The following is a 20,048-nucleotide window of genomic DNA, read 5'->3' as shown; positions in this document are numbered from 1 at the left end:
ATCTTGCATCATCTCAAAATTCTTTGCAATCATCAGTTCTAGAAAAAATATTCATTTAATATTGATAAAGCCACAACTGGTATAGAAAATAACATGAATTTATTTACAATGAGTATTTCTGACATACTAGCTTGGAAACTTTATTGTTTGGAACTGCTCTTTTATTGTTATCATAGCACACACTGGAACCAACAAAGCTCAGTCTTCATCACCAGCAGGAGGCAGGAAACTCCGAGCCGTTGCCAAAAGCAACGGACAGGAATCAAAGTATGAGACCTATGTTACATGTGCACGCTGTTACACTTTGTGTCCAGAGCATGAATCATTTTTCCTACATAGCAAGGAGCTAGGGAATAAAGAAGAACATTTAGCTGTGGTATACTATGGGTGGCTGCTAGTTCTTATACACTCTGAATACAGTGATTCAATAGAAGAGTGTTCATGTTAATAAACTTCACAGGAGAAGTGCAAAGAAAACAAGCATGATATTTTTGCTGGTTAACTCTAGCCTGGTCAGACGAGACTGAACACTAGATAAACTGTAGAGAACCACAGCTGAGAGTTTAACCTTAAATGGCTTGTGTTCAATAGTACAAAAGTTCCAAAACTTTAGAACATTTATAAATGGTGCTTTTATGGTATATTTGAGATCTAAAATAAGATTGCATTCATAAATGATGCACATTGGGAAGAAACCCACAACTCAAAATACTTAAAAAAATGTGTGTAAAGGACATGAAACTAACATGTTTTTCAACTGTGTTCACTTAATGAAGCCCAGAGGGAATGGTGAAAATCAGTGGGTAAAGATATGAAGCACAATGTTAAAAAACGTCTGGTCAGTCACTGGTAAACTGTTGAGAAATGAAAAGAAGGCTGGACCTCCTAATAAATTGTTCCTTTTTTCCACTGTGAAAGCTGCATATAGTCTTGTAGTTCTTTGTTCTTCATAGTCCTCAGCTTCTTTCAAGAGCTCTTTATTTTCCAGGACTTTCGGTCATCTGAACAGATTAGCTGGAGCAGAGCAGGCAGACCAGCCATTGGGAGGTAAGGAGTCCAGAAAGGCCTCAGCCAAAGCCAGCGAGCAGCAGCAAACACAGGGCACACTCAACCCCCATCCCCCTCACTCGAGTCACACATCCAGCGTGTCCTCCCACAGTCCCACTTCCTTGCCATTTCATTCCAACCATCAGTCAAACCAGTCACCAGGTGAGAGGGCATAGGACTATGTTTTTGGTCCCACTAATTCTTGTGGTGAGCACAGCGTAGCAGGCTTGGCTTGCAGTACTGTTGGGTGTTATGCAGCTATGCCGCTCATGTATAGAAGGCGAGAGAATGAAGAACAGTGTCTTATCACACTGAGATTGATGATGAGCACAGTGTACAATGCTTGTTTTCTACAGCACATGTAATATATTTGTACAGCCAGCTTAGTCACTGCTGTTAGTACATTGTTTTCCTTGTATTTTGAGTCCACTCATATATATTTAATGTCTTTGCTGTAGTGTAGATGCTTAGAAACAGTTATTCTGTGATATTTCTTGGCTTCCTTAAAACTTGCTTTTCTACTCCCACTCAGCTCACTTTGGTGTGTGCATGAATGTACATATCGTGTGTGTGTGTGTGTGTGAAAGTGAGAGAATGTGTGATCATACAGAGTGCACACAAAGTCTGTATACCCCTATATTTGGAAGGATTTCGAAAGCTAAAAGTTACCTCTTAGGAATCCAAAACATCTGTATGGGTCCCTCATGATCTCTGCACAGCCAAATGTGAGGTGACTTAGAAACATGCAGTTTGCACAGCATTCCAAAGGGTCATCTCACAAATGTTGCAGAACATGAGGATAACCTGGCAGTGCATTTGGCACCATGTATATATGTGTGTGTTTGTGTGAGAGAGAGAATAAGGGATTATACTGTATATGTGTCTGCACATGTGTGTGTAATAATCATAATAAGTTTTTGGGAGGCCATCTGGCCCATATCAACATCACATACTGTGTGCGTGTATGAGAAAGAAAATGTGGGATCATACTGTATATATGTGTGTTTTGTGTGAGAGTATAGAGAGAATGTCGGGTCTTATATGCATTTGTGTGTGTGCACAGGTGTATGTGTGGGTTAAATGCACTGTCCGTGCATGTACATACCTGAATGTATGTGCTTCTATAGTGTATATTTATAATTGAGAGTAGGAATTCACTTCTGCAGCACTAGACTTGATAGACTGTCTACTTTATTCAATGTTACTTATTACAGATATATATCTCAGCCATTTCTTACCGCTTTGTAAAGACTACCAGGTCTCATGATGAGATCCCACTTCTCACCACCTACCCAGTTGCACAATAACAGAGAAATGCCAAAATGTGGAATATATTTTATTAAAAGTATTAGTGATAATTATAATCACCAAGTTGATTCAAAATGTCATTGACAAGATGATATGAAGTAATAGTAATCACTGTTTTGTATAGTTAGCCACAAATTATAGAAATATATATATAAAGGGTAGATCCTTTAATGTGCACCCAAGCTCATATACGCACATGCAACGTTTGCTCACTCTCAAGAGCTCACACGTATACATACCCTTATATACAGCCTCACTCACTTCCTTTCTCTTTCACACATATATTTTGACAAACACATATTTACACATCATTCAGACTCATGTATTGAAATATTTGTACAGAGACAACCTTACATGTTAAAGTGGTATTAATGGATTAGTAAAATAAAAAATACAGTGCTATGGATAAAACGTTTATCAGCAGTCATCACTTTTAGTTTGCACTCTGCATTTATTTTCCACAATGCTTGAAATAACATGCTAAAGATAACCTGAGCTTACAATTCTAAAACCTCAGATTACAAGAAAATTCTTGTGTATAACATTACTAATTCTGTAGGGTTTTGTTTTCAGAACAAATTGTTTGCTTTGATATCACTGATTGCATCTGGTTTTGTTTGTAATAATTTGACATTATTGATACTTCTATTTTGCATATTTGTTTTATTAATTTTTTTGTGTTTTAGGTGGAGGGTATTTCATCCTGAATTAACATTTTTAAGATAATTTAGTTTCCAGAAAAATGCTCATTCTCAAAAATTGACCAGTTTGTTGCACTAGCTTGGTGTCAGTCTTCCTGCTAGATTTCTTTAGATTTATTCTTCTAAAGAAAGAGCTGGAATATCAATTTTGTAAAGGCTAATTAAGAGCGCAAATTTATTTTCCATTCATAATGAGATACCAATTCCCAGTAAATCTCTTGTTTGCAAAATACAAAAACAGTAATGGAGCCGATGTTATTGTCTTCAACATATTATTATTACACAAGACTCTTAGCATTATAGTTCTCACTTGATTTTTCTACGACATCACAAAAGTTGGGTCCTGATTTAGCAACAGCTGATCATTAGCTTGTGCCTAATGCTCTCATGTTTCCTGAAGCCCTTAATAAACATCTATAGCTAAAGTTTAGGATCGGTCAGTTCATGTGCTTTTCTGGAAAAAAAAAAAATTTCATTATCTGTTTTTAATAAGAAATTAATGACAGCTCTGTTTTGTTAAGCGGCCTGCATCGAGTTTCACTTCATGCCTCATATGAGTTAGCCTGTCATTTTTGTCTCAAGCCATTTAGAAAGGTTCTAATGTAAATGGCCTGGTCTATACGCCCAGAATCTGCAGCTGCCCTAGATGTTACTTAGCTGGATGTTCAATATCCATTTGTAATATGTAAGTTTCCCTCTTGCCTATAGCAAGCAAATTTCATTGGCATGTGCACATCACAATTTAGTTACTTCTTATCATTGTCTGTTCTCCAGTTTTGGAGCTGTTCAAGGAGGTGCCACAACAGGACAGCGACACTGAGCGGCGCCATACAAAAAAAGCAGAAGCTGCTGCGGCTGTGGCTGCAGAAAATATACGAAAGTTTGGCATTTGCATGATACCTTTCCGAATGTCACTGCTGTTTTCTGGTAAGTTTGGAGACTATGTTTATTTTATATCAGGCTTGATTTATCATTAAGTTTCTTTTATTTGAGGTCATCCTTATTTTTTTGTGAAAAATTCTTATCTGAATGGACATTCTTGTGAATGCTGTTGAGCAACAGTGCATTGCATTAAGGAGGGATTCCTTTCCGGTCACACTTGGGGGTTGAATTAAAAAATAATTCCTATAGTTTGGCCAGTAATGCCTAAAAGTGTGAAATATCTGGAAGACTTCAATGTAGCTTTGCATGTACAGAACAAAGAATGATGAAATGTCGTGAAAGATCCATATGTTTTGACCACAGGGTGTTTCAGCTTTTTTCATAGATTGCACTCCATTCTAAGGTTTGTGCTCCATGCTTGTTTCCATTGACAGGTATGAGGGCTGCAACAAGCAGGCTGAAGCAACCTGTACCTGGAGTAGAAGACATGTTCATTACCATCTCTCTTAGCCAACCTTTGCTGTCAGATGCCCAGAAACAGGAGCTGAATCCTACAATCATCACCATTGTTTCAGCTACCATGATGCCCAATATACCAATGTCCTATGAAGAGCTAAGCACAAGGTATGACAAGTAATAGAAGTCAAAATTTAACTTACAAGGTAGTGTGTGTGTCCACACAGGCAGGTGCAAAGGTAAAGGCAACCTTATAGTTGTTGGAGAGTAAGGTGTTAGATCATTTTTCTCAGGATCAGCTTTTTGTTCCCATCTCCTCACCCTTGCTGCTGTATATACATGTGTGTGTGTGTGAGAGAGAGAAAGAGAATGTGTGATGGATGCTTGTTGCATTTATATTTTATTTTAAGCGTTGTACTTCATCATTATTTTACTGATTACAGCAATCTGTATATGTACTTATGTATATCTTGAAATAATTAGAGCTATTTAATATGGAAATGAAGCTACACCTGACAGTCTGAATTGCTTTGTTCTCTAGTGAAATTTCTGTTTTTTTGTGCAACCTCTTTGTTTATTTCTACCTATAGGTTTGTATTGATGTAACTCCAGTGGGCTACCTGAAATCTTTTCCCCATCAAGCTTGGCCAAATCTTGTGTTTGCTAGGGTTATTCACAAGAGAGCAGCGTTATTATAATCTACAGATCTGTGCTTGCTATTATCTACAGATCATCACTTTATGAGTACCTGTCTTTCACAAGTGTTTTGTCTCTTTCTGAGCTCCATATTGTTTGATGTGCTTGCTCTGCATCTACAGATCTCCTCTGAGTGTCAAAAACAAACTTACAGTATGTACCTTTTCCTCCAAATTTTATGATCTTGATTTCTGCAACATGATGGACCTGCAATACCTCTTGGGAATATTAATGTGCACTTTGACAACACTGTCACAATTCAGAAATGCTTTACACTTTCCATTTTGTGCAGTCTGTGTTGCAGCTATTTCACAAAAAAGAGAAACATCTTAGACTGGATCGTACCTGATGATCAACTAGTCCAGTCAGTTGATGTTTCTCAAGGTCCCTCATCTGACCACTATTGTATACTGGTCAAACTTGATTGTAGACATCCATCATCGGCACCAGTTCTTAGACTCACACGTTCTCTATGCAGTATTGATAAACAAGCTTTCAAACAACAAGTGCAGAGAGTACTATCTGTTGGTCAGCTAGACTGTATCCTGCATAAAGTTATTGATGGTTATGCCCCAGTTAATGTCTGATAGGTCAGTCCAAATGTGCACCTTGGTATTCGCAGATCCTGGTTGAACTCCATGACCTGAAGCACACTCGTCAGTGAGTTGAACGGGTTTTAAACTGAAGACAGGACTCGTTCATTTATAACACCACGAAAAGATGTGTAATACATTGTGTACACACATCCAAAAGAACCTATCGTCAGTCCCAGATAATTAACTGCACCTTTTCCAAGAAGCTAAGATGTGTAATCGAATGACTAGACTTCTAAGGACAGCACCTTTGCCTACTGCCTATCCCACTTCACAGCTACTGCAAGTTTTCAGTGACTTTTTCACCAGTCATATCTCAGACATTTGATCATCCTTGGACTTGATGTCAGGACCTGACAGCATCTCTTGTGACGTTCTCCTGGGATGCTCTTTTACTGAGTTTCAACTAGTCTCTGAGGCTGCTATAAAGGCAATCATTTTCAGAGCCAATCCAGTAAGTTAGACACAGTGCGCACAAGCCTTTTTCTAGAGTGGTTAGGTGTTTTACTTCTTGCCATCACAAATATTGTTAATGCCATTTTGTCAACAGGTATTTTCCCATCTTTTTTAAAACTGCCCTGGTGAGACCATTTCTTAAGAAATCTATGCTTGACGTTTATATGTTTCAAACTTGTCTTTTCTTTCTAAGATAATTGAGAAAGTGTCTATGACACAGTTCAGGGCTTGCTTACAAGAACACCGCCTCATCCCTCAGGCTTAGTCAACATCTCGACCTTTTCACAATAATGAAACTACTCTTATCAAAGTAACAACGGACATATTATCTGCTCTCAACAGTGGTGATGTTTCCGCCTTAACTCTGACCTGTCTGTCTCATGCAATGATATTGACCACTCTTTTGCTCCTTGACTAGCATGATTCAAATTCTATCTAACTGATAGGACCCAGGCTGTGTTTGTTGATGATCAAACATTCTGCCCTGCTCCCTTTTTTTGCAGGATCCCCCAAGGCTCAGTGCTTTGCCCGATTCAGTTCATTTTGTACACAAAATTTTATTGAATCCAGTCCAATTATGTTTCTCATATGCTGATGACACGCAGTTATCCTGCTCTACCCCACCAACTGTCTCACTCAGCTCTTAACAGCACTGAAGCCTTTAGTGACATCAAAGATCAGATGGCACAGAACACACATAAACTTAATCCTCTTCTGCTCAAGAAGATTAAATCATCCATCGCTCATCAGTCCATCCAAGTACATCAAAGTCGTACATCTGAAATCTCTGATTCATCATTACTGCATACATGACCCTTGATAGACAAGTTACAGCTATCTGTCAGTCTATTATGATAGACAAGTTACAGCTGTCAGTCTACCTATTATGAACTCTGTAAGATCACTGCTATCTGCCACATCCTCTCTACATGAGCTGATGCCACTCTTGTCTGTTTGTTCTGTCTTGGCTTGGTTATTGTAACTCCTTGCCTGTAAGCTGCCCTGCAAACCTTCTTCATAAACTCCAGAAAGTGAAGATTCTGCTACATGTCTGGTGTTTAGAGCTAGGAAATGGGACCATGCTGTCACTCCTCTCCTACCCATCTGCTCTAGCATCCAGTTTTAACTTTTAAAATTTTTTTCTGGCTCCTGCCTTATTTCTCTGAGTTTCTCTTCCCCTACATCCCAGCCAGACTACTCCACTTTTCATCAGATAACTGTACACTCTGTATCACTGTCACCAAAACAACCATGTATGGTCTCCAGAGTTTTAGTTACTGTGCTGCAAAACAGTGGAATTCTCTTCCATTCCATATCTGCCATCTACCCACCATCAAATTCTAAAAACGCATCTGTTCCACAAGCATTACTCCTTACACCAATTAAGATAGTTGTCAGCAGTTGTGATTATAGACAATTGACTAGTCTGCCGATTCATCTTCCTCTGCAGATTTATGGCACTCTTCATCCTTACTGTTTGTTTCTTGATTCTTCTTTGTATCTTCTATGTTTGCCTTTTCTCATTTGTCTGCATAGCTGTTTCTCATTCCATCCATGTCTCCTACATGGCTTCAGTGCTTTGAGTGTGATTATGCACTATATCAATCACAATTTTACTACTACTATTTGATTGTATCTATGAAAGGAACAATGATCAAATGATTGTTACATGATAACCAGTTCTTTTCATATTCATGGTTTGCAGGTGCCGGCCAGTTTATTGCCAGTATCAATTTTTTAAACAACCCATTCACATCACTGATGGCAAGGAGCATCAAAAGAACCTTTATTTTGATGACAAAAATGTTGTATTGCTGGGTGAGTGACTTTCTTATGCTTTTCTTTGAAGAAAAACTATCAAAGTGAAGTATAAGATGTCAGTAAGTGTTGTACATGTATTACAGAATTACCTAATGAATGCTTTCTTTCACACAACAGTAGGCGACCATCAAGGGTGCCTCCCTATTGCCTGTGTTGTTCAACATTTTTCAGGAGAGCATCATGCATTAAACCCTCCACGACCTTTGCACTTCCATTTACATGGGTGGAAGGCTGATTTGCAGCCCATGCTTTCCAGATGATATGATCAGATAGCAGGCACTAATAGAGAACTGCAAGACCTTACCAACAGACTGACAGACAGTTCAAATGCATGTGGAATGGAGACCAGTAATGAGTAAAATCATGGCCACTGGGAACAGTAAAGCAGATATCTACAGGAACAAAGTACACCTCAAAGAGATAAGCAGCTCTATATCCTCCATCAACAGCAGCTCTGTGACAGATATCTGCATCAGGATTGCAACAGCAACAGGTGCAATAGACAGCCACAACATCAGGTTTTCTACACAGTACAATCTGTAAAAGTTCTTTGTAGTACTGCTTATGTTTTACTGATGTAGAATGTGGACTCTGCTTGCCAATATGGAAAGGAAAATCCAGGCATTTGTACAGAGAACATAAAACCAATGATTTTGTACAAAGCGCTCTCACAGAACACAATGAACCTCTACTTGCATCAATCTAGTGGAGCAAGGTGGTCTGGTTTGGCCATGTAACCCAGCATGACACTTTTTCAAAGACTGTCCTTCAAGGTATGTTAAAGTGTAGTCAATACGATGGTTGCCAGAGGAAGAGGTGGCTTATTAACGTGAGGGACTGGACTGTCATCCTGTGCAGGACCTGTTCCTCATCATCCAAGACAGGCGTAAAACAGCTAGCAACAACTTGGAGGTTTATTAAATCTATGCCCTCATAGACCATCACTAAACAATTGTAGAAGTGTATGTAGTCCAGAAAAAAACATGGGGCCATGCATGATTGAAGTGTGCAGATGTCACCTCTTTCTTCTTTCAAAAGTTATGTGTTTTGAAAATAATGGAGCACTTGCAAAATTTGCAGGTGAGCAAAACCAGAAACTACCAAGAGAATAAAAGTTAGACAGAATGCTAAATGCCAAAATGAAAAAAAATACCAATATGCCTTTCTCTGACAGCTTCAGGAAGTGCGCATAGTAGAAAATGGGTTAATTACTGTGTCAGGTAGCCATTCCTGACATGGATGACTTCAGAGACCTGTATAAGAGATAAAAGTAAGTATTTTGTAAGAGATAAAATATGTTTTGTTGCAGGTCAGCAGGACCCTAGTGAACTCAGAGAGTACCTAAAAGGCCCCAGCATGGTGATAGAGGTGCATGACCGAGACCGCAGGCCAGAGAACGTCAAGCTGAAGGCTACTCTTTTTGGAGATGACCTTGAAGATGAGAAGATCAGTAATGTTGGCACTGTGGCAAGTTAGTTGATGCCTGGAATGTTCTTGAAATAAGTGCACAGTTTGTTGTAGCCTTTCTTTGTTTGTCTTTTGCTTTAAAGCAGGGATGATCATGCGATTGGTATTTTCATTTTACTCATCGTCTTTATTTTCTTGTCTCTGGCTTTACGGAAAATTAGCAGCGATTCCATTAAAAGACATTGAAAATTAAGATATCATGAACCACTATAATTACTTTAGCTACTACACACAGCACACTACACTCGTGTAACACGCACTCGCCACTTATCTCTTCACAAAAGTCTCTCGTCACGTGAGGGTCCTCCAATGTTCTGACGTCTGATAATCCGTTGGTGTCCTCCGTCGATCGTACCGACCTCCTGCACGAATGCTGAGACACAGAGACTCTGGCACTGCCGTGTGTCACTACTGCTAGCGACCGAACAGTTACTGGTGATGAAGTGATGTGCACTGTGTGATAGAGCGGGTCTTACGCACCTATTGAGGCAGCTGCGCTGGAGCAGTCACGATTCCCACACAGACACACAGCGAGAGTCTGAACAGCCTTGCACAGATCTCTGTTACAACCTTTCTCCTGGAGAACCCACAGCAAAGACGAAGATTCCTTGACCACGAACATCCCGCCCGTGCCTCGACAATCATTAACTCTCGCGATTGGCTAACATCACCTTCCCTGTAGTGACGCGGCCTGCGATTGGCTCCTCCTTCCTTGTCTTTTGTCGTGCTCTATGAGCAAATCATCATCCCTCTTAATTTCTTTTCTCGTATCTATTTTAGTTTGAGTTTGTTTCCTCTAATATCAGCACATCACTTTAATTTAAATTCTTGTTTAATTCCAGTTCTTTAATTTCCTTTTTTAATTGATGTTTTTCTTTTCTTTCGTCTTTAGCTTATAGGAGAAGTAGGCAATAGTTTACCTCTGATTTCCATTTGCAATGTTTCAAAGAAAAGTTGGTCATCAATTACAAATTCGATATGTTCATCAGAAATATCTCTAGTGTTATTCAAATTATACCAGCTGGCACTATATATAGCTTTTTAACATCGATAATCAGCTGTCAAAATCAATATAAACATTATCTGACGGAATTAAACTTCCAGGATTGCTTAGGTCTTTCTTTTTTATTTATTTTTTTTTTTTGAGACATGTGATATAAGTCCTAAAACAACTATAGAGTGATCAGATTGGTTGCCTGGTAGAATTTTAACATCATTAACTTCAGGCATCAGTGGTTCAGAAATTAAAAATATAATCCATCCACGTGGCATTGTCAGAAATCACTTTGCATCCATCTATATATCCTAGCAATTGCTGGCACAACTGACTGAGAATTTACTCCTGGACAGTCTACCACTGTAAGAAGTCATTTACCATGGCTCATTTCTTTTTTTTTTATCCAGCATCAAGCTTAATTCTGTCAGCTTTTTACCCTAAAATATAGCTGCATGGTAGTCATGTCACACTGCTAACTGAATCCTGTTGTGTCTCTGAAAGCAAATATTTATTGTTAACATTTTGAAATAGCAATGTTGTGTAAACTTCAGTTAATCGAACATGCACTCTCATAATACCCAAATGTTTCTTAGGTCGAAGGACTTTGCATAATGCTTTCCATGGCCGTGACAAGCCTTGGGACCCATACGGTGTTTGCCATGTGGATCTATCAGAGTTGTTGCAAGGGCATCGCTTCCTAGAACTGAGATTACCAATCCTTAATTGCCCACAACCAGACACTCTGGGGCTAGACTGCCATGGTGACAGGAAGGTTGTTGGTATAGCTGGTGCTGTTGATGGGCCAGGTGAGTTAACATAAATGTTAGTCTATGTTGCGCTTTCATGAAATATATAGTAGGTCCACCTTACATATTTGTATTTCGCAGATTTTGTCACCATCCCCACCCTACCACCATCCTAGCCCAGGGAAAAGGGCCCTAGCACCTTGTTGGCAATCTTGGAAAAGATATAGGTTAAGGGAGTAAACCCACATTGAAAATCATGATGCTAACTTTGCATCAGCAGGTGAAGGCATTCTCCGACGAAAGTACCAACCAGTGCCTGCGTATTCATGGCCATGCTGATTATTGGCTGTGGTTCACATGAAAAGGTAGATAGACATCACCAAGTGTATAAGCCCAGAGACAGGACCATGGATATTTTCTATAAAAGAAACATTATGCATTGGTTGAGGCACAGTTCAGCAATGACTGTGCACCCTGCCGGCAGGCTCCAGTGTGTGGATGGTGAAACATTTGCTACTGGAATCACAATAAGGAACATCCGTTGGCCTCAAAAGTTCAAGTGTATGCTCTGACCTCCTTGCAGGAAGTGAAAGAATTCTACCAACTTCTAGACAAGGCTATAAAAGAAACACCAAAAAAAGGATAGATATTGGTAGAAATGCCAAGGTCAGCCCAGAGGCCTACCAGCAATGGGCAGGAACAATGGGTATTTCTGGCAGAACCGACAGCAGAACTTCAGACTCTTAGAATTTGCACAGAGCCATCAACTTTCCTTAGAAAATACCCTACAGCCCTACAAGAAGTCGAGGATGGCAACTTGGCACTCAACTGATGGTATGGTTTATAACCATAGCGACTTCATCCTGCGCCTAGATGCTTGAAATCATCATTAACAAGGGCAAGATGAGGACATATACATGTGCTGACATAGACAGTGACCACAACTTTGAGTATGAAGTTGAGGCTGAGGAAGAGACACTGCTCAAACATCCATTAACTTTGGTTTGATTTGGAGAAGCTGCAAGACCCAAACATTGCTGAAATCGTCAAGGCCATAGTTGGAGTTAATGTACTGCATTGAACTTGGTGGCCTGCAATGTAGACATCCATGCTAGAACATCAAAGAGGTTCTACTGACATCAGCCAAGGAAGTGCTAGGGTGTCGTAAAAAAGAAGAAATAACCCTGGGTTATGAATGACCTCCTAGATCTCCAAAGGAGAACCTTGAAGAGAGGAGAGGCAAACCTGAAGCGGCTTCCAAGTACAAATAAGTGAATTGTGGAAATAAGGAAATGGATAAAGAAAGCTAGGGAGAAAAGGATCAAGGGCCATTCCCAGATCATACTGTAGGGAATAGCACGGAAGACCTACAAGAGGAGAGATAGTCAAAATCTCTTGTGAATAAACCAACTCTGCTTGATCTGAGGAGTCGATATCCGAGATCCGAGTGGTTAGAGTACTGGCATCCTAACTGAGAAGCATGCCAGTTGGTACCCATGAAGCTTGGGGAAGGTCAGGCAGCGAGGGAGAGGAGAGGGACACCACTCTCACCCGAAGCTGCTCCCTAACGATCTGAAAAAGTCATGGGACAACCTTTATCTTTACCTTTTACTTGGTTCGTGCTTTACAGAAAGCTGTAGTATTTGTCAGAATGTAGTAATTTTTCTGAAATATTTGTCAGAAAGTTGATATTTTTTGCATAACTGGAAGCAGTAGAAAGCAGTAATATTTGTTGACAGTTGATCACCCTCTAGCAAGAGGAGACTACATGCATGCAGGGTCCTTCCTCAAACTTCAGATGGAGCTAGCATACCCTCTGGTTACACCTGCTAGGTCTGGTGGCAAGGAAGAATTAGAATGCACTCTAACAAAGGTGAGTGGATCTTTTACTCTCCATTCAATGTAAGTGCAAGGTCTCCATTTCATTGTGTTAAAGATGGATAACAAAATATGTGGGAGAGGCATGCTATAAAAATGGCCCTTAACATATGCCAAGAGCTGTAATCCACCCTGTCTAAGAGTGAAGAGCATGAGAAAGTCTGTTTGTGAATATGGAAAGTAAAGGATTAATCCTGCTGCCCTATGTGTTGTTCAACAGTGTCCATTTGGCCGCATCATATTTGTGTTTGCCTACAAGAACACCACCTTTCTTCATAAGCTGCAGCAGCTGGTGATGGCCATTAATAGTAGGGGTCTGGACATGGATGATATGCCTCCTCACATCGTTGAAATTGCCCTATCGACTTACAAACTGTCGATGTAAGATGTGGTCTTTAACACATATGTTACATCAAGTACTTTGGTGCTAGAGTCCGGTTATTAGTAAGATTAGATAGCATTAATAATACAATTTTTTATAAGGCTTACTGTTGCTTTTTTGAAAACAACCAGTTTTTTCCTCACAGGAATTTCAGTATTTGCTTCATTGCATAAATATTTGCAGCTGATGATACATTAAATTTAGCAGTGAACTTTCAAATCAAAATATATTTTCTTATCTGTTGTTACATTACATCGACTTAATTCTGTCTAATGATGCTTATGTTTGTGGAATCTCTTTATGTTCTCCTGTATCAAAACAATAATGTGGTATCTGCTGAACTGTTATTTCACTTCTTTGACTTATAAGGACTAATCACTAATCTATCTTGATAGTGTCCTTCTGTGATACTTGTAAGGACTAATCTGTCTTAATTATGTCCCTTTGTATATACTTGTAAAATCTAATCTGTCTTATTAGTGTATGGTTGACATGTAAAGTAAAATTGTGAATAGATGATACTATATCAATTAACTTGCCATTATCAAAAGAAACGATTTGGCTAGATATATGCAGCCACAAACAATGAGTTACATAGCCTCACTTGGAAGCGTGCCACCAGCATGAACACATACAAGATGGAAATCAGTGCAAACAATCAGCAGAGTGCAGCACAGTCACCTCCTTGGTGGGGTCCTGGAACATCTGCTTGTTGCCGCCAAGTGGCAGAAACTGACATGGTTCAGGCATGTCATTCGACATAATACTGCCATAGATTGATGGTCTTCCAAGAGTATGCCAAAGGCAGTTAATGCTGTAGTTAACGAAAAAACATGATGAATGTAAAGGAGTGGACTTGGCTTCCACAAACTCACATAAGCACAAGACCAGTATTGCTGGCAGACATACGTCTCCTGCATTGCATTGTATTGCATCTAATGAAACTCCCTAGTTAAAGGAAAAGAAGAAAATGAAAAGAAAATGTGTTCATGCTGTCACCCTTAACCTGCCATACTTTACATGTGTGTTCAGGAATAAAGACCTGCTTGCTTTGATTTGAGGACTTTTTAAAATTTTATGGAGTGTAATGATGGCTAGTATCACTGATTGTTTTGACCATTTATTTACAGAGAGCAACAGACCAGCAAAGAGCTGGATATTGTGACGGGTTTCCATGTGCTGGATGGGGAGAAGCACATCTTTGTCCTGGAGGGTCTAATAGACAAAGGAGTAAGGCAGTTGTTTGAGATGCTTCCACGCCCTGAAAGCTCTGGTGGGTCTCTTTCACCAATACAATTCCTACTTTGTGGTTTAGGTGACATTTATCTTATTGTCATTGTAATTGTCATTGTCATTGATTATCTTTTGTTAGAGAACACTGAGGTTGTAACCACAGACTTGTATGCTTTATGGTAGTCTTATACTGTGTGTGTTGGGACGCTTGCTGTATGTACCCCATCTACTTGTGAATTGTGACCCAGATATGTCTTCATCCACATGTAACTTTGGTACTGATTTTAGCACATTTGTGAGTGTATAGTCATGATACATATCTCTACATACCTCACTGTGCTACTCAATGGTCACACATTAATCTGTGTACAAAAAATAACTTGTTTCCTAACTGGGGTACCGATATCTAAGGAGCATCATTTAGAAGTCTACATCATATCTATCTGTTCATCAAAAAGCTATGAAGCATTTCTGTTTGATGATAGATGTTTGTATCTTGTACCTTTTGGACCACAGGTTCAGTCACAGCTGCAGGAACACTGGTTGTTAACTTGCATCAAATGAAGTATTATAGAAAATCTATTTCTGTGTGATGGCAGATGTCCGTGTTTTGTACAATTCGGACCATAGCTTCAGCCACCGACTCTATGGAGCACTGGATGTAGACCTGTGTCGAGTGAAACTTCATGAGCCCTTGTCACTGGTAGTGCAACAATCGTTGCTGTACATTCGCGACATGGTGCCTCCCGCTTGCTTTCAAGCTCTTATAAGATTGGAAGAGGTGGGAATAAGCTAGATAGTTCAATTTGCCTTGAAAAGATTTGTCAGAATTTATGGTGAGGAGACTACTTTGTGATAAGTTTTAATTATGTGTATTAAGACTGTGTATTGTTATCAATGTGCACACTTTTCTTAACCATATTATCTGTTTACAAGTTCCTCTTTGTAAAATGCTATATTTATGTCCGAGCCAGGTGACTGGAATAATCTTTTTTTAGTGAACATTATAGTAACTTAGGAAAAGCTCTTAGGTGCTTCAGTGGCTGTCATTTCAGTAGTTTCATTTATTAACAATTATGCTTTTTGATTACTATAGGTCACATCAATAATTCTTTTTATTGCCAGCCATTCTAGGAATACTTTTTATCAGAAGTCCTATTATTGGGTTTGTTTATTACTAGTTAGGTGAATATTCTGCTTATTAGCAGTTGTTTCGGAATGTTTTTGAACTCACAACTATTCTAATAATTCTGTATCATTTGGATCTTTAGATCACTCGAATGCATCTGCTGAAGGACGTTGTGAAAAACAATATTTTCCCCACAGCTGACATGGTGATATCCATGAGCAAAGAGTTTGGAGTACCTTTTACTGCTGAGGACTTGGAAGGTAGACATTGTGTTAAGAGCATACATTTAAATTTTTTTATTTCTAGAGTGAAAATTTAAGCTATTCCTTGCAACTTTTGATTAGAAGAAAGTAAGGTCATCGACAGGCCTAAATGTCATTCTGAGGAAGCATTATATTTGTCATTGATAGTGTAGCAAGACTGGATTAACAGAGAGTGAAAGATTTGTTTTGATCTGAAGAAAAATATAGCTAAGAAGAAAAAAACATAAATGAAATAGCAATGTTATTAATAGTTAATATATTAATGTATATTTGTGAATATATTTGTTATATATATATATGCAAATTAATGCATGTATACATACACATACATTAAAATATTAACTATTAACAAGCAAAAATAAATTGTATTGGTTGGTAACTTTAGAATGGTGCTGCACACATTGTACATCATAATTTCTTATTATAATGCAGACAGTTTTGGATACTTTCCATGGAAGTGTGGATGTGATCACAGCTTTTGACTTCTCTCCTTTCTTCTGAGCAGCATGGTGCTGTAGAAAGTTTTAAAGTTTTTAAAAGATTTTCATAGCAGTGTCTGTGTCTAAAGGCATCCTTGTTCAGGCTTTCTGCATCAACTCTTACTTGCTTCACTGTCCTAATAGAGCTGCGACCTGACTGGGAGGCAGATGCTCAACCTGTGAAGGAAGAGAGTGAAATAGAGATATCAGCAGTCAGAGTGCAGACCCCACGTGCTTGGATGCCCATTGACAACTTCAACAAGGCTTTTGTAGACAGCTTGGCACAGAGAAAAGAAAAAATGTTATCCCATGATTTTGTGAAAGGGAATGTAGTACGTATTGCTTTTGTTGCTATCTGTTACATTAAATGGATGATTTTCTGTTGATATTTGTCTTCATGTTTAATTTTGCCTTATTCAGAGCTTTAGTTTTCAGGTAGAAGAATTATATTAACCTTCCTTTTATTAGGCTTAGTGAAGTGTAGTGATAAACAAACTGATAGCGAATTGATTTCACTTAAGTAGCAGCAGCAGCAGCTATACTGTTATTGTGTGTCAGTGCTTGTCAGGGCATTACAGGTGAGTGATATGGAGATGCATATACCTGCTTGTATGTTTTAGGCATGAGTATGAGTATTGTTATCAATATGCACACTTTTCTTCTATCCACATATGTTGGAACATTTTAGGGGAAGCCTGGTGGTAAGTGCACATAACTTCAGAGTAGAATGTTGCCAGTTTCAGGCTTGCCTAGGTATATCATTAGAAGACTCCCCAGGCTCTTACAGCAGATGGCACCCTGATTTATTAGGGAAGGTAAAAGACATGGGAAAATTAGGCACTGCATCCCATATACTGTGTCTGAAATGTTGAGCACTACCTCTGTTAGACTATTGGACCCTTTACGTTACCTATGGTAATATGTTTGTTTGATTATAGCGTTGTAGGTGGAAGCATTTAAGAGAGGTTTTTATGCTAGCAGTAGAGCAGTCTGATACTTAAGTTGATACATTTACCTGGAACAACAGGAGGAAGTCCAGAGAGTGAGCAGCATCAACCAGCTACTGAAAGAGCAGACCATGGTGCCAACAGTCAGATGTGACACGACAGTAGCTCACAACTACAGTATTCAGACCCTTAACTCCACGGAGCTTGCCAACCAAGCACTGAGACATGTCTTAAAAGAGGCAAGAATTTTTGTCAGGGCTGTGTTTTTCATGAGAGTTTAGATTGTAGGTCTCATTGCATAAGACATTTTGCATTTTTTGTCATTACTTTTTATCAAATGTTTTAGTTTTATATGCATAAATCATTGCATAAAGAAAACAGTTTCTTGACATAAACAATCAAGATAATACTGGCACACATAAACTGATGTACATTCTTTGGTCATGAACACCCTCAATAATTTAGTCTGGCAATCTAAAACCCCTAAGCAGTTTTATCTGAGGAATTGAAAATCACATGCATTTTCTAGATAGGTAAAAACTTAAAATTCTTTGGATAAGTAAGAATATTTTTTCCTAAACTATGGACAATATTTATAAACAATCTCTACTGAGAAAGTTTATGTATTTATGCCTAGAATTCAGTTATTGTTGAGCAGATTAACCACTGTTGTATGAAACAGAAGACAGGTGTGTCATACCAATTTCCCACTTGACCCAGACAGGTGTTCTTATACCTCATGCCTGCTTGACCCAGACATTATTTGTTAGGTCTAGTCTCTACAATCAGCAGTGCAGGGGAGAAATAATTAAGTCCATGAAACAATTATTGACTGAATACTGGCATTTGTATGAAATGAGCCAGGGTCATCTCATTTTCCTGACCAGCAGTACTGAAAGTGAATTTACTTATATTTCAGGACCCTGACACACGGTTTACACGATGCCAAGACTTCCAGCATTCCATGACAGTCTCACCAGTTGATCCTCAGGCGTTGGCAAAGCAAGAAGAACAGGAGTCCAAGGCTCACTGGCGTACAAAGACTGGGTGGATCTACCCTGGCAAACGTTCCATGATTGAGAGCAATGTCCACCCATCGAAGCCGCACATTTCTCGCATTGAGGAGCTTCGTGAAGTGAGTGGATTTCTTATTTTCAGTTGGGAAGTTACTAGTGTAACAGGGTAAGATGCGGGCTCTTCCCCCAATCTTTCCACAACAACGAAATACAACACTTTCATGGGCTCTGGATCGTTTTACTCCAACAGTAATGTCGATGGTGCTGACTATGGCGAAACTCTACACAACACACTAGCACTCTCGGTGGAATGTGCTCCTACCTCTGCACTGTCTTCTCACGTTCTGGCCACTTGACTCTTCACCCGACCTTCACGCTTCACTCTCCCAAAACACACCCGCGCACCTACAACCTGTCGCTAGACGACCCTCTCCCACTCTCCTTCGTCACGGGGTTGTTACCCGGCCAGTGATTACCCCCCATCACCAGCCTGTACCTTCCCTGTGTGCGTGTGTGTGTGTGTGTGACATCTTCCATCCTACTTATGTATGATGTCCCATACTACCATACTAGCAAAGGGTGTTTCTAAAAGAAAAAGTGTCAAACTCTACACAAATAAAACCCAGACATTAACATAGTTCCATGCTAGAAGAAGCACAGTTTACCTTGATACATTTAAAACTATATTGATTAACTTGAACATCATGAAGTTTCAAAAAATAGGACAGGAAAATCATTCAGATAACTATTGACCATTTTGTTATGCGAAGCTATAATATAAAGATCTTGCTGTTCCAAACTGCACTGAAAATATCCCGTTATGCTGAGCTATAATATGAAGATTCTGCAAAATCATACCATGTCTTTCAGATACTGCCTTGCCAATGATCTGAAGTTCTTTCCATGCCAAAGTATTGTCTTATGCTCCCTATTACCCTGAAACTAAATATAAGATGTTAACATACTGAGCTGACAGATTTTGTCCTACTGAACTGGAACATGAAGACCTTGCCACACAGCTTAACATTCTTCACACCCTGCCATATGCTAATGATAACATTAGATTATGCTTGCTCATGAACAGAATCCTATGCAATATGAAAAGTACATTTTGCGTGGGTCAAATTCTTTAGTATATTTGTAACACGTCACTCGTGGCACATTTCTCACTTTAGGATCAAGAATCATGAGAATGCGTACCAACCCAACCACTTACTGATGAAAATTATCTGTAATTATAATCTTGATGGGATTTTTTTTTAAGTTCTAAAAGGTTTTCGTGGTGGATCGATCTTCTTCACTACCAGACACATGGCAATTACTGTGACAAGAACTACATGCAATCTTGCACAATGAGAGGACATTTAAGAAATGTAATAAATTCAATGTATATTTTTTTCCTTTCAGAAATGGCAAGAAAATATCAAGCATGTCAGTCTGCTGCAACCACCATTGGACCGTGATGCATTCCCATTTAAACTTCGGCATCATGACTTCCAGCTGTATGGCCGACCCTCACCTGCTGTTCAGGTGATTTTTTTTGTGTGAAGT

The 20,048-nt window shown here is 39.1% G+C and overlaps 1 protein-coding gene across 6 annotated transcripts in view; it reads left to right on the top strand.

Moving 5' to 3' along the window:
• Nucleotides 1–20,048, top strand: part of LOC112571726 — a 34,628-nt gene that overhangs the window by 8,472 nt on the left and 6,108 nt on the right. For 5 of the 6 annotated variants that reach the window (XM_025250964.1, XM_025250967.1, XM_025250966.1 and 2 more), the window contains 16 exons: nt 177–267; nt 989–1,209; nt 3,831–3,983; nt 4,373–4,562; nt 7,845–7,957; nt 9,270–9,431; nt 11,018–11,230; nt 12,910–13,043; nt 13,269–13,429; nt 14,561–14,703; nt 15,263–15,444; nt 15,935–16,052; nt 16,679–16,866; nt 17,562–17,720; nt 18,401–18,616; nt 19,905–20,027. In XM_025250964.1, the coding sequence (XP_025106749.1) occupies nt 177–267; nt 989–1,209; nt 3,831–3,983; nt 4,373–4,562; nt 7,845–7,957; nt 9,270–9,431; nt 11,018–11,230; nt 12,910–13,043; nt 13,269–13,429; nt 14,561–14,703; nt 15,263–15,444; nt 15,935–16,052; nt 16,679–16,866; nt 17,562–17,720; nt 18,401–18,616; nt 19,905–20,027 (2,567 nt within the window). The remainder of the gene's footprint in view (nt 1–176; nt 268–988; nt 1,210–3,830; nt 3,984–4,372; nt 4,563–7,844; nt 7,958–9,269; nt 9,432–11,017; nt 11,231–12,909; nt 13,044–13,268; nt 13,430–14,560; nt 14,704–15,262; nt 15,445–15,934; nt 16,053–16,678; nt 16,867–17,561; nt 17,721–18,400; nt 18,617–19,904; nt 20,028–20,048) is intronic. The other variant, XM_025250968.1, reaches the window with a different exon arrangement.

Source organism: Pomacea canaliculata, linkage group LG9, assembly GCF_003073045.1.
Source record: "Pomacea canaliculata isolate SZHN2017 linkage group LG9, ASM307304v1, whole genome shotgun sequence".
NCBI lineage: Eukaryota > Metazoa > Mollusca > Gastropoda > Architaenioglossa > Ampullariidae > Pomacea > Pomacea canaliculata.
Note: the sequence above shows the minus strand (reverse complement) of the source record. Positions and strands in the feature narration are given on the sequence as shown.